General features: G+C 37.5%; 1 protein-coding gene across 3 annotated transcripts in view; it reads right to left on the reverse strand.

Annotated features, from left to right (window-relative positions):
• Nucleotides 1–13,673: 13,673 nt before the first annotated feature.
• Nucleotides 13,674–25,794, reverse strand: part of LOC101899406 (uncharacterized) — a 100,605-nt gene continuing 88,484 nt past the window's right edge. For all 3 annotated transcript variants that reach the window (XM_059127322.1, XM_059127320.1, XM_059127321.1), the window contains one exon: nucleotides 13,674–22,387. In XM_059127322.1, the coding sequence (XP_058983305.1) occupies nucleotides 17,675–22,111 (4,437 nt within the window). In that variant the 5' untranslated portion in view covers nucleotides 22,112–22,387 and the 3' untranslated portion in view covers nucleotides 13,674–17,674. The remainder of the gene's footprint in view (nucleotides 22,388–25,794) is intronic.

Genomic DNA, 25,794 nt, shown 5'->3' on the forward strand with positions numbered 1-25,794 from the left:
ATAGCTATATATGAACCGATTTCTTGGCTGAGTTCGATCAGATGCGCCACAACTTACTTCATTTGGTCCTATATTACCCATTTGGTGCACGAAAAACCTGAAATCTGATAAAAATATATATGGGAGCTATATCCGATCTAAACCGATTTTGACAAAATCTGGTACCAATTATCTGGTATCGAAGATCATTGTTGTGGAGTACTTGTGAGGAACTTAAAACCCCAAAAGAGATAAAACATATATATGGGAGCTATAGCTATATCTGAACCGACTTTCACCAAGTTTGAAGTACATGTTTCTAGGATGAATTTAGTCGGAATTACCATTTGGTACATAAAAACCTGATGTCGATGGGAGCTATATTCAAATCTTTTCCGATTTCGATAAAATTTGACTGAGATATTTTTACCTCCACAAATTATCTAGTACCAAATATAATTTTTTTTTGGAGTGCATATTACGCATGTGAACTGAGATCGGGTAGAATGAGATCATGGTAAAGCCATTGAAATTCCAAAAAGTGCAAGAACTAACATCGCAACAGAAAGAAAATAGACTCAAAAAAGATAAAGAGTTGCTTCGCTTGGCCGAAAGTGGTAAACTGCCGAATTTGGTTTTCTCCGATGAGAAAACATTCGTTGTCCAGACAGTTTGTAAACAAACAAAATGATCGTGTTTACTTGCCAAAGAGTTCAGCTGAAAATGTGCACCTTTAGTTGGCCACCAGAACTCAAGTTCCGGCCATGGTAATAGTGTGGGCCGCCATAACAGCCGATGGTTGCTCTCCGCTCGTATTAGTCGATCAGAAAAAATACCGAAAATTATCGCGAAAATATTCTGGAGGGTGTATTATAGCCTTGGGCACGCAAACATTTTGGACGCAGACCTTGGACATTCCAAACAGAACTCAGCACCATCGCATTTAGCACCCCCACCCAAGAATGGTTACAGAATGAGGTTCCTCGCTTAATTTCCAGCGCACAATGGCCACCAAAATCTCCTGATACCAATCCGTCTGGAGTATTTTGGAAAGCAAGGTTGGCATTCAAAAATACCAAAGTGTCGATCACCTCATGGAAGCACTTCGACGGGAATGGACCAAAATACCGCAGAGAAACATTCCAGCATCGTGGTTTCATTGGCCGTTTGAAGGCCATAATTCGTGCCAAAGGTGACCAATTCGAACAAATCTAAACTTATTCTAAAACTTGAAGCTATTCCCGACAATTTTGCTTTCAATTAAATTAAAAAAAATTAAAATTATGGCGTTTGACTTTATTGCAGTTTTTTTATCTCACCCTGTATGTGGAAGCTTATCTAAATTTGAACCGGTTCTCACCAATTTCAAAAGAGTTCGTCATTGGCCCAAACAAATTTTGATTGGAAAATATCATCTCAATCAGATAACAAATGCGATATGCATTTTTTTTTTTCACAAAAACACATGGACAACCGGACGGACGGACTGACATGCATAAATCGACTCAAAAAGATCCTCAAGAGTAACTATGGGTCTGTCTCGCTTCCGTCTCCATGTTGCAAACAAATATACAAAAACAAGCAAAGGTTGTCCAATTTTTAGTACATCAACACCAAATGTGCTCACATCTCTTTCTGGGTACACTTTATAAATATTTTACCATTTTTGAAAAATTGTCATAAACTAGTGGAATTTTCAAAAAAATTTGAAATGTAAGATTATAGTTGATTTTTTCTCTAAAAAAATGAAAATTGAAATGTTTTATTAATTTTTTTCTGCAAATGAAAATTTATTTTAATAGTCGCAGTTAAAAGTTTTCCAAAAACGTCAGTGTACCATTTACGTGACATATCTGCTAGAATGTGATTGCATCTATGCGCCTGAAAATATGCAGCAAACATATACATGTGTGGGTATTTTGTATGTAACCCTCAGGGCCATGTCCGTTTGTCTTCTATATTTTCTATTTCACAAAACAGAGGGTACAATATATATTCAAGCAAGTAGAGTATAACACCAGCATGTTGTTCTAGCTTGCTATTGTTATCCTTAATAAAGAATTGTTGTGTTGTTGTGTTTTTGTAACTGGTGTTTCACATAGTTAACGTCATTGTCTTTGTTTTTATTCCGATGTTGGATATACAATGCGACTAGCGCCAGAGGTGTCTATTGATTCCACATTAGCAATATATAGTAGTCAGCTATCCACCCAAACAAAAAGTTGGCACACACACACCTTTATATATAGGTATGGATATATGTTATTTTCTTGCTGTCCTGTGTGTGCCATCCACACACATATCACAACATTTCCTCCCGTCTACTCCCTCAATTTCATTTGTTCTATGGCAATACTCGTCGTCGGTATGGCATTCATTCGATCCTCTGGTCGCTTCATAGCTATAGGTTTCACCCCTTTTTTGTGAATTTCCCACATAAAAGTAATTTTCTTGAGTTTTATATTATACGTGTGGTTGCTGTTGTTGTTGTTGTTTTGTTACGTTGGACTCTGAGGTCCTTCTACTCTACAGGAAGGACATTCAAAAGAAACCACCGGAAGGAAGCACTAAAGTGGTATGTTGTTTGTGTAAAATATATTGCAATTTATATCGCTGGTCTATGTTCAGGATCTCTGTCTGTTGTATCGTGGAGAAATAACAGCAAAAAACAACAACAACAACAACAAAGAACTTAAACAACCATAGCAGTGGTCAAGGGTTTAATTTACTTTAATAAAATTTAATTTTATTGACGAAAATAAAAATTTAAAAGAAACGTATTGGTTTCTGATGGAGTTAAATATAATGGGATCACAAGAAATAATTAGTTTAAGAAATATTTGTTTATTTTTTCTTGGAATTTCCAGTTGGTCAACCCAAGGTTGAGGTGTAAATTGTAAATTTTTATTAAAATCTTGACCGTAAGTTTCAGACTCGTCTTGATTCGGTTAAAACCAAAAACATGACGGCTGCAGTGAAAATGTTCCATCGGATCAATACAATTTTTATTAAATTTGACCCCCATGAGTGAGTGTCGATTTCGTCAAATTCAGAGATCGTTTTTGGGAATTTACTTAACAGAGTGCAAACTTCAACTCGACTTAAAATTTATTTAAAGGTTCGTATCAGTACAATTTTTGTTCGTAGGGTTTCTGCATAAAAATAAGTAAAAATACCAAATTTTGCCGAATTTCAATAAAAAAAATCGGGCGGGGATGATTTACGATACCCTTATAGCACTATTTTCACGGTAAAATTTCTTTAGATGTTATGCCCTTTGAATAGAAGGAACGAGTTTCTTATGATATTGGGATACAATATTGAGTACTCAAAATATTTTGGTAAATTTTTCTTGCAAAATTAAATTTTTATCGATCTAAAAAAAGTAAAAAAGCTGTAAGGGTCAAAGTACATAAGAAGCTTGAAGTCATGGCTAGGCATATTGTGCGACATTTCATAAAGGGATTGCAGAGCCGCACCAAAATCCTGCCGTCGTTTTCCATTATAATTTGACATTAATATGCGTAGCCTTGACTTCAAGCTTGTTATGTACTTGCACCTTAAGTTCTGCCGGGCCGAACTTTGAATACCCTCCACCATTTGGAACGAGTTTGGCAATTCTCAAAAACAAAAAAAAAATCCGTTAAAAATTCTGTTAAAATCTTAAAAATACCGAATGTAGCTATTATATTAGGGTCTATACGACGACATGAACCTGCATAGGTAACATTTGTCATAAGCCATTACAATATTCAAATGCGAAACTTAAAAAAATCGGTTATAAAGTCGATAAAATCAAAATACTGTATATCGGGAGGTATCGATATATGGTGGCTATACGAAGAGGTGGACCTGCACAGACAATTTTCTGTCTTAGGCTGTAGTATCCATTATGGACTACAAATACCAAATTTGAAACAATTCCGGTGAATAAATTCGCTAAAACCATCAAAATACCGAATATCGTGAGGTACCGTTATATGGGGGCTATACGAAGACGTGGACCTGCACAGACAATTTTCTGGTTTAGGCTGTAGTATCCATTACCAACTTCAAATACCAAATTTGAAACTATTTTGGTGAATAATGTCGCTAAAATCATCAAAAATACTGAATATCGGGAGGTACCCTCCCGAGTGCGATGGTGCTGAGTCCTGTTGGAATGTAAAGTCTTTAATACACCCTTCAGAATATTTTTGCGATAATATTCGGCAATTGTATTGATGCTACGGTCGATTAATACGAGTGGAGATTGACCATCGGCTGTTAAGGCGGCCCACACCATCACCATGGCCAGCGCATGAGTTCTGGTGGCAAAGCGAAGGAGCACTTTTTCAGCTGACTTCTTTGGCAATAGAATATACACTTTTTTTTACAAACTGCTGGACAACGAATGTTTTCTCATCGGAGAAAACCAAATTCGGCAGTTCACCACTTTTGCCGAATGGAATATTGCGATATGTGCAGCTCAGGAGTCATTTTTCGGCCACTGCGACGCGGGTTTCGATCAAGTCGCTTTTTTACTTTTCGAACCATTTCTGCTGATGTTGCTGTTTTCTTCCATCTTCCGTACACTTCCATGACATCGGGCTACGCTACCAGTGCCACGGTAAGGAGTTATGGTACGAGACACAAAAGATTTATTCACATTTAAATGACGGATTGCTCTAACGATAGCCACTTGTGGTTTTCCAGCCAAATATAAAGAAATAACACTATCACGCTTGAATTCCATCACGAATAACTTTTTTTCTGAAAATTTCTGAACAAAATGCTTTTGTACGCTTGTAAACAATATAATGGGCTGTCACTGCAAAAATTTTAACATCTGTCGATCGAGTGGCTTAGAAATAATAGCAGTCTGAAGTTGGTTGCAGTTTTTTTTTTATCTCATCCTGTACATTCCTGTATGTGCCGAACCAATATTTCGAGGTGTTACATAATTTGTGACCTTAATGCTAGGAACACAATTGGAGCGAACGACGAATTTCGCCCTACGCGGCGACAAAATGAGCCGCGAAAATTCGTCGTATGGAACACAATACCGACGAAATTATAAAACAGCTGATGAAGTTGTTTACTTTTTGCTCATTTGTTGACTACAATGAATTATACAAGAACACATAATTCTTTACGTTCTCTATTATAATTTCACGTATGTCCATCTTCTCTATTATAAATTCACTGATATCCATCTTCACTCAGGCGCAAGTACACAAATAAATAAACAAATTAATTATGTTTTTTTATACGAGTAACAGATAGTAGAGTGACCATAACAAATTTTAAAGTAAAAAGTAACTTTATTTACTAAAACACATAAAATTCGTACAAGTATGGCCACCTTGTACTGTTTTGTTCGCCGGTCGCCGGCGTATGAAATAGAAATAAAGCTAATTGAGTTCGCGGCGACCGACGAAATTTTCGCCGGTGCCGTGATTGTGTGCACTTCCATATACACATATGTGTTTTATTTTTGACGACGAACATACGCCGCGAAAAAATTCGTCGTTCGCTCCAATTGTGTTCCTAGCATAACTTATAATACCCCCAATATCTAGTGTTATAAGGTATAATTAGGAAATAATTTCGGTTTTTGGAACTTTGATGGTGATATAAATAATTATGTTGAATATTTTGACTTGCTACCATCCGGCTTAATTAAAATTTTGAATCATATTTTTTTAAAAAAGTTAACTCGCTTGAAGGGTGCAATTCCCTATATCTCTTGTATTTTTATCTACAAGTTTACCCAAAATGCTATATACCTTAAAAGCAAGGATTCTGAGGAATCTGTGGTCCCTATTTTGGTTACATTTCAATGTAAACTGTCAAAGCTTGTTACTCCAATTGGCTAGAGACAATTGACGCTTTAAAGGACAATAATAGTGAGGGCATTGGTAAGATACAGCTGCACAAAATCGATAATGGCTTAAAAATTGGATTGATCGCGAAGGCTACATTTAAATAAAATTACTTTCCACTATTAACCACAGAAATTGTATTTTTGAATAAAAAGAATTTTAAAACAAGTTAAAAAGCACTAAGTTCGGCCGGGCCGAACTTTTAATACCCTCCACCATTTGCAACGAATTTGGAAATTTTTAAAAAATAAAATCCTTAAAAAATTCTGTTAAAATTTTAAAAATACCGAATATAGCTGTCATATTGGGGTCTATACGACGTGGACATACATAGGCATTGTTTGTCATAAGCCATTACCATATTCAAATTGGAAACTTGAAATAAACGGTAACTAATGTAGCTAAAATCATCAAAATATCGTATATAAGGAGGTGCCGTTAAATTGGAGCTGTGCAAAGACCTGGACCAGCATAGACAGTTTTCTGTCACAGGCTGTAGCATCCATTACGAACTTCAAATACCACATTTCAAACAATTTCGCTGGGTATTGTACCTAAAATCGTCAAAATACCGAATATGGGGAGGTACTGATATATTGGGCCTATACAAAGACCTGGACCCGCACAGACAATTTTCAGTCACAGACTGTAGTATTCATTACGAACTTCAAATACCAATTTTCAAACAATTCCGGTGAATAATGTCGCTAAAATCATCAAAATACCGAATATAGGGAGGTACCGTTATAGGGGGGCTATACGAAGACGTAGACCTGCACAGACAATTTTATGTCTTAGGGTGTAGTATCCATTTTGAGCTTCAAGTACCAAATTTGAAACAATTCCCGTGAATAATGTCGTTAAAATCACCAAAATACCGAATATCAGGAGGTACCGTTATATGGGGGCTATATGAAGACGTAGACCTGCACAGACAATTTTCTGATATAGGCTGTAGTATCCATTACGAACTTCAAATGCCAAATTTGAAACTATTCCGGTGAATAATGTCGCTAAAATCATGAAAATACCGAATATTGGGAGGTACTGTTATATGGGGGCAATACCAAAACGTGGACCTATATGGCCTATTTTCAATAAGCCATATAAAAAATGTACATAAAATCATTAAAATACCGAATATCGGGATGTACCGTTATATGGGGGCTCTATGAAGACGTGGACCTGCACAGACAATTTTCTGTCTTAGGATGTAGTATCCATTATGGACTACAAATACCAAATTTGAAACAATTCCGGTGAATAAATTCGCTAAAATTAGCAAAATACCGAATATCGGGAGGTTCCGTTATATGGGGGCAATACGAAGACGTGGACCTATATGACCTATTTTCAATACCAAAAGTTCTGCAGACATAGTATACATTAGAGCAAAATTTTATTAATCTACTACTATTCGTTCGGAAGCTAGAGTAATTTCCACAGACGGACAGACGGACGGACATCGCTAAATCGACATAGAATTTTATGCTGATCAAGAATATATATACTTTGTAATGTCTAAAATGTGTATTTCGAGGTGTTACAAACGGAATGACAAACTTAATATACCCTCCATACTACGGTGGAGGGTATAAAAATACAATTTTAAAGCACTGGCATTTGGCGAAGTAGGTACATAACAGCAATTGGCTCTAACAAAAATATGGCAAGATTCATATTCAAAATTCTTTTTTCTAATCATAATTAATATTCCATCCTTGATTGTAGTTGTTACAAGGCCAATATTTTCCAATCAATTTGGCCTTAAAATCGGTTTCTTTGGGCATGTAATACTTTTTCACAATAAATGTAAATTTATATAGAGGGTGAGATAAAAAAACTGCAACAAAATCAAAAGCCATGATTTTTATATTCTTTTTTAAATTTTATTGAACAAAAGCAAAAAATATCGGAAATAGCATCAAATTTTAGAATAAGTTTAAATTTGTTCGAAGTGGTCACCTTTGACACGAATTATGGCCTTCAAACGGCCAATGAAACGGTAACACGCTGCCCGAATGTAGATCTGCGGTATTTTGGCCCATTCCTGGCAAAGCGCTTGCTTGAGGTGATCGACACTTTTGTAGTTTTTAGTGCCAACCTTGCTTTCCAAAATACTCCAGACACAATAGTCCAACGGATTGGTATCCGGAGATTTTAGTGGTCATTGTGCGCTGGAAATGAAGCGAGGAACCTCATCTTGTAACCATTCTTGGGTGGCCCGTGCTGAGTGCGATGGTGCTGAGTCCTGTTGGAATGTCCAAGGTCTGCGGCCAAAATGTTTGCGTGCGCAAGGCTTTAATACACCCTCCAGAATATTTTCGCGCTAATATTTGGCATTTATTCTGATGCCACGATCGAGCGGAGAGAAACCATGGGCTGTTATGGCGGCCCACACAATCACCATGGCCAGCGCTTGAGTTCTGGTGGCAAAGCGTTGTAGCACATTTTCAGCTGACTTCTTTGGCAATAGAATAGGCAGTTTTTTTACAAACTGCTGGACAACGAATGTTTTCTCATCGGAGAAAACCAAATTCGGCAGTTCACCACTTTCGACGATGCGAAGCAACTCTTTAGCTCTTTTGGGTCTTTTTTTTCTGTTGGGGTGTAAGTTCTTGCACTTTTTGGAATGTCAATGGCTTTACTCCGAGCTCATTTTTTCAATATTTGCCGAATGGAATATTGCGATATGTGCTGCTCAGGAGTCATTTTTCGGCCACTGCGACGCGGGTTTCGATCAAGTCGCTGTTTTACTTTTCGAACCATTTCTGCTGATGTTGCTGTTTTCTTCCGTCCACTTCCTTGACGCCGAGCTACGCTTCCAGCATCGTTGGTTGGTACGAGACACAAAAGATTTATTCACATTTAAATGACGGATTGCTCTAACGATAGCCACTTGTGGTTTTCCAGCCAAAAATAAAGAAATCACACTATCACTCTTGAATTTCATCACGAATAACATTTTTTCTGAAAAAATTCTCACCAAAATGCTTTTGTACGCTTGTAAACAATATAATGGACTGTCACTTTAAAAATTTTAACAGATGTCGGATTAGTGGCTTAGAAATAATAGCAGTCTGAAGTTGGTTGCAGTTTTTTTTTATCTCACCCTGTACATTCCTGTATGTGCCAGACCAATATTTCGAGGTGTAACATAATTTGTGACTTTAACTTATAATACCCCCAACATCTAGTGTTATAAGGTATAATTAGGAAATAATTTCGGTTTTTGGAACTTTGATGGTGATATAAATAATTATGTCGAATATGTTGACTTGCTACCATCCGCCTTAATTAAAATTTTAATCATATTTTTTTTAAAAAGTTAACTCGCTTAAAGGGTACAATTTCCTATATCTCTTGTATTTTTATCTACAAGTTTACCCAAAATGCTATATACCTTAAAAGCAAGGATTCTGAGGAATCTGTGGTCCCTATTTTGGTTACATTTCAATGTAAACTGTCAAAGCTTGTTACTCCAGTTGGCTAGAGACAATTGACGCTTTAAAGGACAATAATAGTGAGGGCATTGGTAAAATACAGCAGCACAAAATCGATAATTGCTTAAAAATTGGATTGATCGCGAAGGCTACATTTAAATACAATTACTCTCCACTATTAACCGCAGAAATTGTATTTTTGAATAAAAAGAATTTTAAAAAAAAATATACAGCAGTTATTTTTATAGCATTTAAAAAAAAAGTTATCTGAAGGACCTGTAATTTATATATGTTAAAGCCAAATTATGTAAAGCAAAAGAAACATATTGAACAAATATATGTATTTTTTTTATAAAAGAATATCAACAGTTACAACAGTATTACAGCACGGCCACACCTAAAGTAAATAGCTATGTGGTTTTCAATAATTTTGTTCTCAATTTAATATTGTTTGTTGATAAAATGTCGTAACAAAGAATTCGATGTTGAATCAATCATTGTACAACATTGAATTGCATGCAAATTATGGTTTTGAGATGTAATTGTCATTGAACAAACTTTGCTTACCAAAAATGATATGAAATATTTTCAATTAGTATCACAAACAAACAGAAATATTTTTGTGTAGGTTCGATCTCATACTATTTTGTTTAAATAAATCCGTAATATTCTAATGTTTATCGATTCAAAACATATTCAGACCATATTCATAATACCCTACGACCAACCCGAATGAACACAAAATCACAATTAAATTCAAACACTCCAATTTAGCCTTTGATCTATTGAAATTTACCAATTTTTCTGAAATAAACAACTTTTTATTTGTAACTGTTATCGATTTTTATTTGATTTTTTGTTTGCTTTTGACAAATGTGTTGAAAGTTGTGGCATTTGATTGTTAGTTAAGCGGCACTTTTGATTGCACCTCTTAAAGCATCAATCGCTGAGGTCAAAAGGTGCACCAAAAACGCGAACTGTTCATGATAATTTATTTTACAATGCTAATGTTTTTATTATGTTTTAAAAAGCTTGCCATGGCGTGGTTGAAAACATTATTTTTGGCTTATGCCAAAAGATACAAATAATGAGTTGGCTGATATGGGCTGGTTGTAGGGGAAGTTAGAAAGACCTGAATGTCCTCTAACAGCAAGTTTACAAATGTAATTATATCGAATATAGAAATTGTCGATTATAGTTTCACTGAAGGAAAAGATGGAGATGATAGCCAAATATCTGGCAGAGAAGGTGGTGCCTATTACGAACCCCAAACAGCAATTTGAGGAAAATGTCGTGGCATTACGGGGACTACAACAAAACTTGGTGTAACTGCAAATTTACAGCAAATTTGTTTAAAAACTATGACTAAAACACCCCGAATAAAATACCAAAATGTATATCATTTAGTACTTTTTGGTACGTTTATTCAAAATCAACTTCATACTTTAATCCCATCTCAGATTTCCTCCTTCTTCAGATTTCCAGCCATATCCCTTACTCATATATCAAACGTAGAGCTTTTTAGTACGTATGTCCAAAACCACCTCCAAATCTTGATTATATGCTCTAACTATGATCGAAATGCCCGATTTCAAGCAATATAAGCGCCATTTAGTACCTTTCGTACGCTACCCATCAGCAGTGACCATCATTCCATACAGCCATTCCATCCCCAAATACTAAAAGTTTAGCACTTTTCGTACGTTATAGTACATATTTCCAAATTCCCCGCCATGTATCAACCAAACCGCTCAAAAGGTGATCTTAATGCCAAATTTTAGTCTTCCAACTCAATCTCTTACCCAAATACCAAATTTAGTACCATTTACTACTTTATGTGCGTATTTCCAAAACCACCTCCAAATCTCAACCCTACACAATAACGGTAATCCTAATGTCGAATTTCAGATTTGAAGCAATATCCGTTGATGCATATCAATACCAAGTCCTTATCTTAACCCTAACCACAAGCAGAGACCCCAACACCAATATTTTAAGTTCCAAATCAATCTGCTCAATCAAAACGATACTGTACCGAATTCGGTATCGTTTAGAACAAACACAACAACTTATATCAGCTCCACTCTCTCAACTAAACTTTTATATCAAATGTCGAGACTTTAAACGTATCCATTAACAAAATACCGAAAGTTACGAAATTTAGAGCTTGCGCAAAACCCATTAACATTGGCTCACATACAAAATTTCAAGATTCTACCTTCAATCGTTTCGCCTGGGTGTTGATGAATCAGTCTGTCACTTATTTGATCCAAACTTGGTAATTATTGTGAAACCTACATCGAGTTTGCAAATGGGCAATATCGGCCCACTCCTTCTAGTACCTCCCACAGAAAGTCCAAAATTTTTATTAAAAATAATTGACCCTATAGAACAAGAAAGCAGCATCCAATTTTATTCAAACTTTGCAACTCCTAATATACAGGGTGAGATAAAAAACCTGAAACAAATGAAAGCAAAAAATGTCGGAAATAGCATCAAATTTTAGAATAAGTTTAGATTTGTTCGAATTCGTCACCTTTGGCATGAATTATGGCCTTCAAACGGCCAATGAAAACGTCACAAGCTGCCCGAATGTTGCTCTGCGGTATTTTGGTCCTTTCCCGGCGAAGCACTTGTTTGAGGTGATCGACACTTTGTTATTTCTTAGTGCCAACCTTGCTTTCCGAAATACTCCAGACACAATAGTCCAACGGATTGGTATCCGGAAATTTTGGTGGCCATTGTGCGCTAGAAATGAAGCGAGGAACCTAATTTCGTAACCATTCTTGGGTGGCGCGTGCTGAGTGCGATGGTGCTAGTCCTGTTGGAATGTCTAAGGTCTGCGGCCAAAATGTTTGCGTGCCCAAGGCTTTATTACACCCTCTAGTATATTTTCGCGATAATATTCGGCATTTATTCTGATTCCACGGTCGATTAATACTAGCGGAGAGCGGCCGGCGCTTGAGTTCTGGTGGCCAACCGAAGGTGCACATTTCCAGCTGACCTTTTTGGCAAGTAAACGCTATAAGTTTGTTTGTTTACAAACTGCTGGACAGCGAATATTTTCTCATCGGAGAAAACCAAATTCGGCAGTTCACCACTTTCGGCCAAGCGAAGCAACTCTTTCGCTCTTTTGAGTCTATTTTCTTTCTGTTGTGGTGTAAGTTCTTGCACTTTTTGGAATTTCAATGGCTTTACCCTTTAACGAGGTAACGAGCAATGGTACGAGGCACAAAAGATTTATTCACATTTAAATTTTGGGGTTCTCTACCGATAGCCACTTGTGGTTTTTCAGCAAAATATAAAGAAAACACACTAACGCTTGAATTCCATCACGAATAACTTTTTTTCTGGGAAGTTCTCATTAAAATGCTTTTGTACGCTTGTAAACAATATAAGGAGCTGTCACTGGAATAATTTTAACAGCTATCGGACAAGTGGCTTTGAAATGACAGCAGTCTGAAGTTGGTTGGAGTTTTCTCATCTCACCCTGTTATACTTATGAATATTTCGAGGAGTTACAAACGGAATGACAAAGCTTATATACCCTCCATAGAATGGTGCAGGGTATAAAAATATTGATTACCAATCAATCATACAAAATTTAGAAAAAATAATAATTGCACATCTGAATACTTTTATCAATATTATAATTTGTTTTATTGTTTCCACTACCTCCTCCACAAAAATTAAACATTTTCCAAAAAATACATAAAACTATCTCAAATAAAAATTCGTAATAACTATATCAGACTTAGGTCATATGCAAAATGGAATTGTAGCACTTCTTCGAATTCATCTCAATAAAAGGGTAACATTTTGAATAATCAAGTCAAAATATAATTTATTATCAGACATAAGCTGTTGGTATGATCTGTCGACATTTTTTTTACTCTTTTATATGAATAAGATTTTAAGTATTTCACAATGTTACATTCAGAATTATCCCTGTTGTTATTTTTTGTGTTGATCAAAACTCTAAATATAATAAAGGAGTATAGTTTAGATATTAAAACCACATTTCTATACTCCGGAAGAACTATGAAATAATTATTTTCTTACCATTCTATTATTTTCCTTTTGAGCATAAAACACAGACATCGTTTATATTTCGATTATTTATTACTTTATTTTTTATTCATTTATTTGATAAACATTTTAAGACTGTTCAATGTAGCTTTTGTTTCATTATCGTTCTAAATTTAAATATTTATGTATATTTACTAAATTATTCAATTAATTACACTTAATTTCTAATACAATAATATCAATTATAATTACAATAATTATACTTCTATTTATATTAAAATTCTATATATATTTATATTTTAACTAATATCCATGTAATTTCACTTAAGCCTTTCTTACAAAATTAAATAAAAAAAATATATATGTTTTCCAAAAGAAGATTAGAGAAAATAATATAATTTGTATGTTTAATTTTGAATGTTCCTAGGGAAATTAATTAAATTATGAATAATTTTTAGGCAATGAAATTAGGTTTATTATATTAAGTCAAAATTATTTGAGGTCATATCAGCAAATTAATTATAAGGTTTTATCATTTTTTCATTTAATTATCTTTTGAACTTAATTTGTTGCGTGTGTTTTGTTTTTGTTGGATTTTTATGTATTTATTCATATATTTTATCATTATTTATTCTCTCTTTTTTTGTTCAATTGTTAAAAACATTTGTTTTGAGTATTTTTTTTTTTTTGTTGTAGATTTGTTTGTTTTCAATTCATATATTTATTAATTGTTTTAAATGATTTAAGTTTTATTTACTCTAAACTTTATCTGTTTATGAATTACATTCATAAATTTATTTATAAATAATTTATTCTTCAATACTTTTCTCTTGAATTTTGTATTGATTTGCTCTTATTCGTATTGGGTTTGATGCGAAACGTTTTTCAAAGAAATGTTTTTTTTTTTCTGTAGAAGTGTTTGTTTGAGGTTATATAAATCTGGTTAATGGACATGGAGACAAATTATCTGATGGGAAATTATTTAAGTTTATTAAAATGTTTGAAAGTTCGATTTCCAAATTGTTGCAATAGCTTTAATTACAATATTTAAAGTACTGTATTCCTGCAATATTAAAATTACGAATAATTTTCCACAAAAGTTAAGTGTTAAAACTTATGTGACATATAAAGGCTGATTTTTAGCTTTTATCTTTTTGGCAACACTGGTTTAAAGGGGCCACGATCTTTTCGTATTTTGTTTCACTATAAAACATTTTCAAAACATGAATCGTCTCACAAACGAATATTTATACCCTACAACACTATGTGTTGGGGGTATTATAAGTTTGATTGGGCCAAAAATTATTTAACACCTCGAAATATTGGTTTCCCACAAGGAAAATACATATCTTGCCGAGCTGGGTCCGTCCGTCTGTCCATGTTAATTTGTAATCACACTACAGGCCGCAATGGAGGTGGGGCTAGGGTCAGAATCGAAGCTTATTGCTTTTGTAGATGATCGCATAACATTTAGGGGTTGAAATGGACCAAAAACTGAATCGACATGGAACTTAGCATGAGGCTGGAGCGTATGGCTGAGCAGAAGCCTTTCAATTTTGTCAGTTAGTCATCGGGTAAGATTTAGTGGGTAAAATAGACCATAACATTTGTGTTAAATAAAAGTCCAATTTTCCATTAAACCGCGAATATTTTTAATCCCGGCGAAATCACAAATAGACGAAGAGGTCAAGTTTAGATGCCGATAATAAATATATCGGATATATATATATATATATATAGCGAAATATATACAAAGAAAGGGGATAGAATGCTAGAATGCTTATATATCAAGAATGGTTGGACCGATTTTTCCAATTCAGGATGCCCTCTTGGCATAAAAGAATAAAATCTAAAAAAATCGCATATGGATTTGGACATAAGGGGCTTCAAACATATTGTAGTGTTGTAGGGTATCACATGGTCGGTCCCGCACTATAGCCTTTGCTTACTTGTTTTTATACCCTACACCACATAGTGGTAAGGGTATTATGTCTTTGTGCATTTGTTTGTAACATGGAGAAGGAAACGAGATAGACCCATAGTTACTTTTGAGAACCTTCATAGAATCACTTTCTGAGTCGATTTATGCATGTCAGTCCGTCTGTCCGTCCGTCCGTCTGTCCATGTATTCTTGTGAACAAAATGCAGGTCGCATTTATTATCCGATTGAGATGAAATTTTCCAAACAATATGTTTTTGGCCCAAGGACGAACCCTATTGATATTGGTGAGAATCGGATCAAATTTAGATATAGCTCGCATATATATCTTCATCCGATTTCGGGTTAAATGTGCACCAAATGTCCACTATCAGTCCAAATTACCTGAATTTTGGCACACCCAACCGAGTTCGGCCTAGAAGCAAGTATATCAAATTTGGAGAAAATCGGTTCAGATATAGCTATAGCTCCCATATATATCTTTCATCCGATTTGATCTTTAAGTCCCTCACATTCCTACTATGCACTCCACAACCGTGATATTTGGTACCAGGTATTAGATGGAGCAAAGAAATAGCTGTTTTAAATGTTATCGAAATCGGTTCAGATTTGGATATAGCTTCCATATATATCTTCATCCGATTTCGGGGTAATTGACCACCAAATGGCCAATATCAGCCCAAATGGCCCGAATTTTGGCACATGTGACCGAGATTAGCCTTAAAGCAAATACAACAAATTTGGAGAAATCGGTTCAGAAACAGCTATAGCTCCCATATATATGTTTCATCCGATTTGGTATTTAAGCCTCTCACATTCGTAATATGCACTCCACAAGAATGATATTTGGTACCAGATATAAGATACAGAAATAGCTGTTTGTAATTTTATCGAAATCGGTTCAGATTTGGATATAGCTCCCATATATATCTTCATCCGATTTCGTTTTAATTGTGCATCAAATGGCCAATATCAGCCCAAATGGCATGCATTTTCGTACATAAGACCGAATTCAGTCTAGAAGCTAATACGTCAAATTTGGAGAAACCCAGTTTAGAGATAGCTTTAGTTCGTAAAATGCACGATAGAATTAGATAGATTTTGATTTTGTACCAAATATCTAATAGAGCTCTGAAATGTCCTGTATAAACCTTTTTACGAGAGCTCTACTAAATATGCATAGTGGTGTAGGGTATCATATAGTCGGCCCCGCCCGACTATTGAGCTTTCCTTACTGGTTTTATAATAAAAATGTGTGCTCCGTTAAGAAAGTTCATTGCGCACTTCTTTCATTTTACCCACTGAAATAACCCACTGAAGGACTATACGATCTGAAGAGAATATTTCAGGTATATAACAATATTTTAAGTTTGATTGGGTAAAAAAAGTTTGTAACACGTTGAAATATTGGTCTTAGAGAGGGGAAGGCTATTTTTTTTTGAGATATTCGAAAAATATTAGACGATAGATGACGATATTGATCAAAAACGCAAATATGTGTGATGCTGAAAATCACATTTCGCCAAAATCACAAATAATACTTGAAAAGGGCACTCCCGACAGCGTAGGTTTTTGAAAAATATTGGTTCCAGATCTATCAGGATTATTCAATAGAACCTATTATTTATAAACCCTACTAATTTGAAATTAAAGAATTAAATTTGTCATTCCACTAGTCCCTCCTCGAAATATACATTTAAGACCCCACAAGGTACATATATTCTTGATCAGCATAACAGCCATAACAAAATTGACTGAGCATTTAAGGGGATAGACAAATTTACCTGTCTAAATCGAATTAAAATATCCTGAAAAAGATTTCATCCAAAGAGATCGAGGGGTTTAAGTTTTATTTCGATGCCAAATATCCTAAAGCGGATTTTATCCAAAGAGACCCAGGGTCTATGCCTTTTATCTCGATGAGGCAGATTTTGACGTAGGAGTACCACGGTGCTGGCCAAATAATTCGAAATTTTGATATTGCAGACAAGTGAAATTCCTTTTTAATGCAATTCAATTCTTTAAAGTATAAAGAATGAAAATTAATGCGAACCAAAAACACAACATTCTAAGCATGCATTTTTAAAATTTTAAACATTTGAATAATTTGAATTTGGAAAAACACACGCAGACATCGAATTCTTCTTTCGCATTCATATTTTCTTTCGATATACAGAACGTGAATGTTGAAGTTACTTTATCATTTCTACAACCATACCTCGAAATAACCAAACTCTTTTTTTTTTAAATTCTAAATATTGCACCATATCTGTTTTAAGCATATACATATATATTTATTTAACCTACAAGTCTTACTGTCTGTAAGCCATTAACTCGGAATAGTGCATCTGATGATGTGGGAGAAAATGAGCTGATGAGGATGCTGCTGATGATGATGTGGGATGTTGTAGGGGAGAGGGTCATGATGTACGATCAGCAGACGGTGACAAATTATGATGCTGTTGTTGCTGATGATGATTTAAAAGTTGGGGATTGGTATGCTGTTGAGAGGAACTAGTAGTGTTGTCACCACCACCGCTACCATACAAAGAGTGCTGGTGCATGGAGCCATCCGATGTAGATGGTGTTGTTGGAGATGGATTATTTCGTACATCCTGATCATTGTTGTTGATATTACTGTTACCGTTGTTCGAGTAGATATTGGAAGCTTTTGGATTTGTGGATATGGGTGAACGTACTGTTCCCACGGGTGGCGTTATCGATTGTGGTGAATGTGATTCCGAAGACGGACGACGACCCATAAATGGATTTAGACCATTAAACGAGCTGGCTGCCAGCAGGTGAGGTGATAGGTGGGGAAAACCGGGTAGTCCAGGAAGACCTGAGAACAGCAATGGATTACCACTGTGTTGCATTAAGAACCGTGGATCACTCATAAAGGCCGCTGTGGCATCGGGAAATGTGGGCATTGCAGTTTGTTGATTTGGGGGGAAGTGTTGTTTGAGGGCTTCGAAATTAAGGGGTGGCAAACCATGAGCTCCTGCATATAGGCGAGCCAAAAACTCCGCCTGCAATGATGTTGAAATATTGTTCGCAGTTGGCGGAGCATTAAAATGTTTGCTATTGTTGAGCATCATGGACTCGGGCAAAGGGTCCAGATTGTGATTATCACTGGTCGATAACAGTTTGCGATGTAAATTTAAATTGGAACTATGCCTGTCCCGACTTCTTTTCGAGGGAAAGGCTGCATTGCAACCATCAATGTTGCATTTGTGATGCAACTTCAAGTGTTCATTTTGATAATGGGTTTTGAGGTGGAAGTGGTTCTGGAAAACCTCACCACAGGCCGTACACTTCAGGGGGTTGTCTTTGTCAATGGGCACCTCGGCATCTTCGTTTGGGAATTCTCCACCATTTTGTTCATCCGCCGCCGTTGTTGTTGTCAGTTTGCCTTCAATGCTTGCCGGTTTGTTGTTGGGAGAGGTGGTTAAATTTTCAGGCAGATTATTGTTATCTTCTGCGGATATGTTCAGTTTGAAATTGTCATCCATAAGCTCTTTCTTAATTCTCAAATAACGATTCTCCTCTTCGGGTTCCTCGTCACCGTGATTCGCACCAGGTGAGTGGGCAAGTTCATCTCTGGGTTCTTCCTTAATAACAGGCATTAGTAGGCCGGCAAAACGGCCATTTTCTTTGGGATTATCTTCTTGCCTTTCATTGTTGGATAAATCCAAGGTTTTTCCTATTTCCCTCTGGGATTTTTCTGCCACATCATCCTCACTGGATTTGGCCAAACATTCCAACTCATCTTGCTCTCGCGGTTCCAATTTTACCGGAAGATTGGTTAACAATGAATTGTGTCTATTTGTCTCACTAGTCGACGTTGAGGGTGTCAAGGGCGGTGAGGGTAATACTTTTGTGCTTTCATTTGTTGCGTCTTCCGTCTTGCGGCTTCGTTTCGTTAAATCCAAAGACATGGGATCATCGTCACGTGGTTCTTCTTTGATTTCCGTACGCTGTTCCTCTCCATCCCTGGTCTCCGATTTCATGGCCAAATCATTCGCCACATCATAATCATTGGAATTATCACAGGAATTTTCAGTTGATTGTACTGCACACCTCACCGGATTTTGATTCTTACGCTTACGTTTACTAGCCGAGCTGGTGGCATTCGTTGTGCCATTTGTAGCATTGTGCTGGGCCGAGTGAGCCGTAGACGATCCCTCATACTCCTCTCTTACACTGCAGGAATCGGTAATACTCAACGTGTCATCGTTGCTCTCTGTACTGTGTCTCTCCACAGTGCTGCGACCATCCTCTTCGCCATCATCTTTTTTGGTCGAATCCTGCGGTTTATCTTTGGTTTTGAAATACTCTGTGGGCGTTTTGGAGTATAGCGAACGTTCGAAATGATCTCGACTGTTATCACCGCCACCGCCCATTGTTGAAGAAGTCTCATCGGCTCCCGTGTCTTCTATGCTAAAGTCTTCGGAATTTGTCTTATCTAACATACTGTCACCTTCGTCACCGACCACAACAATACCCTCTCCATCATCGTCGTCATCATCATCGTCTATGTCGCCAATGTGTATACCACCATCCATGCCATCATCATCCTCATCATCATCACCCATAACCTCAGAGATGGGCATTTGTCTTCCCTCGTAGCGGCCCATGAGCTGGGCATCCATATAGGATCTTTGCATAAGTTCGGGATTATATTTGGGATCGCCTAAAGTACCCATTGGATGATGGCGCATATCAGGTGGTGGTGTCAGCATGGGGAAGCTACCAAAGGGATTCAGACCTGCCATTAGTCCATTTGGAGGCTGCAGCAGCAAGGGGTGGGGTTGGGCACTACGTCCATCGTGTGGAGATATTTTTCGCCTTAGATGTGGCGAATGCAACTTGGGATTGGGATTAGCACTGTGACGATTACGTGATCTGCGGGAACTGAACATCATATTGCACCCGTCCACCGTACATTTGTGCATCTCTCTCAGATGCACCGCCGAGAAATGGATCTTCAGAGCTCCCTTATCACAGAATGTCTTGAGGCAGACATTACACTGGACACGTTTCTTGCCAGTCACCGGATTGATGAACTGTGTACCCAAATTGGCTGGCAGTGAACCCCATTGCCGTTTACCGGGCGAGTGGGCCTTACGACCGGGTCTCAGCGCTGCACTCGAAGATGATATGCGTGAAAGTCTCTGGTTTTGGTTGGGGCCAGCAGACGCCTCATGCTGCAGGGAATTGCGATGACTATGATTCGGATCTCTGAGATCCCGTTGACTTTGGTATTGGCTAGGAGACTGCTGATGGCCCAATGAGGTTGACGATGAAGACGAAGCGGCCGATGACGAAGACTGCTGTGGCGCAGCTATGCCAGAATGTGACGACTGTGACAAACTACGTGACGGCGGTGTTCGCCTTGAGGCCGATGAATCACGCAAATGATTCATGTCGGACATTTTTTGTTTATCCAATTCGGGAGTTTTTGAAAGATGTGGTGGTTTTCCCATTGCCAAGGCAGGGTTGAGACCGGGAAAATGCGAGGTTAAAAAGCCATGAGGCATGGGATTTCCGGAGGCTGCTGCAGCCGCTGCTATGGCCGCCACTTGATTGGTGGTCAAACCTGCAGGAAGGCCTGCACCTGGACCAGGATTGCCCGAGGATCCCGGGGAGGGTGGGTGCATGTGTGGCAGCGGTGGTGGAGGCGGAAGATGAAAAGGCAGCGGATGTCCCGACATAGCCATAGCATTGAAAAATTGATTACTTTGAGCCGCCGCAGCTGCGGCCGCTGCCACGGCGGCATTTTTTTCCGACGGTGTGGTTGCCTCATTAATACGACGCCTGGCTTGAGCTAACATGGCGGCCTGTTGAGCAGCTTGTTGCTGTAAATGTTGATGGTGGGCCAGCTCACTGGGACTGAGGCGAGCCGGCGGTGGAAGACCTGGAAATGCTCCCAAAGCAGCTGAATTGATTTTTCGAAAATCAAACGGCTGCATGCTTTGCAAGTGGTTCAGAGGGTTGTGGGCCGAGGCCATGGTGGCTGTGGATGTGGTTGTGGGCGGCCCACAACTGGGTGCCGTGGATGAGGAGTTACTACTATTGGAAGCACTAGAACTTGATGTGGTATTTGTTGTCGTACTTGTTGAGGTGGTTCCCCCACTACCCGCGGGCGAAGCTGGATTGCGAAAATAGCCGCCCATATGACCTGGAGGTGGGGCAAGACCAACGCCACCATGTGATGATGCATGGCCACCATTGCCAGCCGCTGCAGCTGCTGCCGTCAGCTTTTGTTGCAACTGAAACTGCATTTGGGCATGAGCCATGGCGCTTAAATGCATATTCATGGGATGTGCAGCAGCTCTAGGTGGCGAAGGTCGCCGACTTGGTGACATAACCATGGAGTAGTTAACCGACGACGATGAATGGTGGGCAGCGGTAGAGCTCGCGGCGGCGGCGGTAACAAACTGTTGGTGAATGCTGTAGGTGGTGTTGGGGGTGCTGCACTTGTCAATATATTCGTGTTCGAGGTTCGTGCGTTGAGAAGCTAATTGTTGTCGTTGTTGGGCTTCCAGTTGTTGTTGTTGATGTTGGTGGTGCTGTTGCAACTGACGTTCGTAGCTGTAGGCCAATGTTGCCTGTGCATGCGCATGCGCTTTTTTCAAATATTCCAATTCGTAGTCGGTCGTATTGTTAAGGGTCGCCAATGATGAATGTTGTGTTGCGGCCGTTGTGTGTCGCGGTTGGAATCCGTTCAATGTGGTGGACTGTTGTGGTTCGTGATGATGCTGCTGGTGATGGTAGAATTGATGTTGTTGGTAATGTTTTTGTTGATGTTGCTGTTGCTGTTGCTGCTGCTGTTGTTTTTCTTGATTAATATTCATTAAAACGATATTTGCTGTTAGCAATTTTCTGCAAGACTAGAAATGTTGTTCGTTGTTGTTGCTGTTGTTTTATTGTATTGTTTTGTTTTTGCAGTTGTTGTCGATTTGACTTTTTTTGTTGCGGTTGGTTTTGAGCAATATTTAAAAATTCTATGAATTGTTTAGTGGGTTTTAGAACCACAATCAGCATTTTGTTTGTTACAGTTGGAGGGGTGAATTTCTAATACTGCCTTGTAACCTTGTTGCCAAATTGTTTTGGTTTGTTTGTTGTGATATCTGTAAAGGGAAAAAAACAGAGGAGAAATGGAAAATTTTAGTTTTCTGTAGCGATAGGCGTTTATCGGCAAAAAGCTAGATTACAAGTCATAGAGATACAATGTAAGATCGAAAAAAAAAATTTTTTTTTCTTGATTTTGCGAAAATAATTTTTATTCCACACCATTTCCCACAGAACCCGATTATCATTAAATATTCTTTACTGGGATGACTTTACAATTTTTTCAATGTCGTAAGGTAAATGTTACAATATCAGAGATGAAGAAAGAATTTTTTAACTCAGGTTATGGTAATAATAACCATTTTACTGTGTAAAAATGTAACACATCTGCATATAACCGGCCAAAAAACATTAATCGCATTAGCTGTGTAAACTTGACTTAAAGCATGTGGACCTTTATGGAGAGATTTAAATAAGTGTCGATGAACAACAAAATGTCTGAGATATTCTGTCAATATTTATGACAATCAAATGGAATGACTGTGTTGCAACGGTAACAAATCCAACGAATACAATGTATCTGCGATCTCAAGATGTATGTGTATACTGTGCATACACCCAGCAAACAATATTTTTATGTTTCCGATAAAAATTGAAAATATGCTTTAGATTTTAAGAACGATATCAATTACAAAGTTTGATATATTTGTCGGACTGGACTAAATTCTCTAAGAATAATGATTTCGTTGATGAAAAAAACTTGATGACAAGCTAATTTTTAAAAGAATTAAATGAATCATACATAAATTAGTTGGTTGTTTAACAAAAATTAAAAGAAATTTGCCGCTTGTTCTGAAACACCCGCTAGTTCGGCTTTCCTATATTTTTATACTCGCTCTCTCTATTTCTCTCTTATGATTACAGGCCGTACCGAATCTGATGGATTTAAGAAAAAGATCAATGAGGAAAGTATTGAACATTTATGGTTTACTGGTGAGATGAAAAAACTGCAACCAAATTCAGACTGCTTTCATTTCTAAGCTACTCGTCCGACAGCTGTTAAAATTATTCCAGTGACAGCTTATTATATTGTTTGCAAGCGTACAAAAGTATTTTGGTGAGAGTTTTCCAGAAAAAAAGTTATTCGTGATGGAATTCAAGCGTGGTAGTGTGATTTCTTTATATTTGGCTGGAAAACCACAAGTGGCTATCGTTAGAGCACTCCAGCATTTAAATGTGAATAAATTTTTTGTGTCTCGTACCATCGCCCGTTACCGTGATACTGGTAGCGTAGCCCGACGTCAAGGAAGTGGACGGAAGAAAACAGCAACATCAGCAGAAATGGTTCGAAAAGTAAAGAAGCGACCCGCGTCGCATTGGCCGAAAAAATATCTCCTGAGCTGGAAATATCGCAATGTTCCATTCGGCAAATATTAAAAAATTAGCTCGGAGTAAAGCCATTGAAATTCCAAAAAGTGCAAGAACTTACACCGCATCGGAAAGAAAATAGACTCAAAAGAGCTAAAGAGTTGCTTCGCTCGGCCAAAAAGGTTGAACTGCCGAATTTGGTTTTCTCCGATTATAAAAAATTTGTTGTAAAGCAGCTTGTAAAAAAACAAAATGATCGCGTTTACTTGCCAAAGAGGTCAGCTTAAAATGTGCACCCTCGTTTGGCTACCAGAACTCAAGCGCCGGCCATGGTGATGGCGTGGGCCGCCATAACAGCCGATGGTCGCTCTCCGCTCGTATTAATCGACCATTGCGTCAAAATAAATGCCGAATATTATCACGAAAATATTCTGGAGGGTGTATTAAAGCCTTGGACACGCAAACATTTTAGCCGCAGACCTTGGACATTCCAACAGGAGTCAACACCATGGCACTCAGCACGCGCCACCCAAGTATGGTTACAAAATTAGGTTCATCGCTTCATTTTCAGCGCACAGTGGCCACCAAAATCTCCGGATACCAATCCGGTGGACTATTGTGTCTGGAGTATTTTGGGAACAAGGTTGGCACTTAAAAATACCAAAGTGTCGATCACCTCAAGCAAGCGCTTCGCCGGAAACTGGCCAAAATACCGCAGAGCAACATTCGGGAAGCGTGTAACGGTTTTATTGGCCTTTTGAAGGTCATAATTCGTGCCAAATGTGACCAATTCGAACAAATCTGAACTTATTCTAAAATTTGATGCTATTTCCAATGTTGTTTGCTTTAATTCAATTAAAAATTAAAAACAATGTAATAGTTATGGCGTTTGATTTTGTTGCAGTTTTTTATCTCGCCCTGTATTGACATTTATAAAACCGTAAAAGAATATAGAAACCAAGAAAAATTAAATGAGACAATTTATTTTTAAATCTAATCGTTGTGCGTTTATCTCACATTTGTTACCAATAACAGAAATGCGTGTTTGGTCTCTCTTCCGCTCACGATCACCATCATGTTCTATGAACAGAAATTACAGAAATCCAACACTGGCAATAGGTTCTGCATACTAGTTTTAGTATTTTTATGTACCGCAAAGTTTTTGCGTAGGACACAGTTTTGAGCAACATTCGAAAGATCTGCTGGAACGTTTGTTTCTCGCTTACTCTCACAAGAAACAATGTATTAAGATATATGAACATTGTTCATTAATTCATACTATTCATATAATGTACAAATGTTTTTCATTTATTGCATGACAATATATGATTTTTATACCCTACAACACTATGTGTTGGGGGTATTATAAGTTTGATTGGGCCAGAAATTATGTAACACCTCGAAATATGGGTTTCCCACAGAGGAAAGTATATATGGATCTTCCTATCTCGCCGAGCTGAGTCGATCTAGCTATGTATGTCCGTTCGTCCGTCTGTCTGTCTGTCCATGTTAATTTGTAATCACTCTACATGTCGCAATTATAGTCCGATCCTCACGAAATTGAAAATGGAGGTGGGGTTATGAGCAGAATAGAGCCCTATTGCTTTTGGAGATGATAGCATAATATTTAGGGGTTGAAATGGACCAAAAACTGAAAAATTTCCTGATTTTGCAGTTGCTCTACAGGTCGCAATAATGGACCAATCGAAGCGGAAGTTAGCATGGAGCTAGAGCTTAGGGGGGCTAGAAGTCTTCCAATTTTGATGGTCATCGTTTAATATTTAGTGGGTGAAACAGACCACAGCATTTGTGTTAAATAAAAGTCAAAATTTCTATTAAACCGCGAATATTTTAAATCCCGGCGAAATCACAAATAGTCGAACAAGTCAATTCTGACCGTTACGTAGATGCCAATAGTAAATATATCGGATATATATAGCGAAATATATACAATGTGTATATACAAGGGAAGGGGATGTTAGCTAGAATGGTTATATCTCAAGAATGGCTGGACCGATTTTGACAAATTTTGTCAATTCAGAATACCCTCTTGGCATAAAAATATAAAATCTAAAAAATCGAATAAAAAGATGTCAAT

This window comes from Musca domestica, unplaced genomic scaffold (assembly GCF_030504385.1).
Source record: "Musca domestica strain aabys unplaced genomic scaffold, Musca_domestica.polishedcontigs.V.1.1 44, whole genome shotgun sequence".
Classification (NCBI taxonomy): domain Eukaryota; kingdom Metazoa; phylum Arthropoda; class Insecta; order Diptera; family Muscidae; genus Musca; species Musca domestica.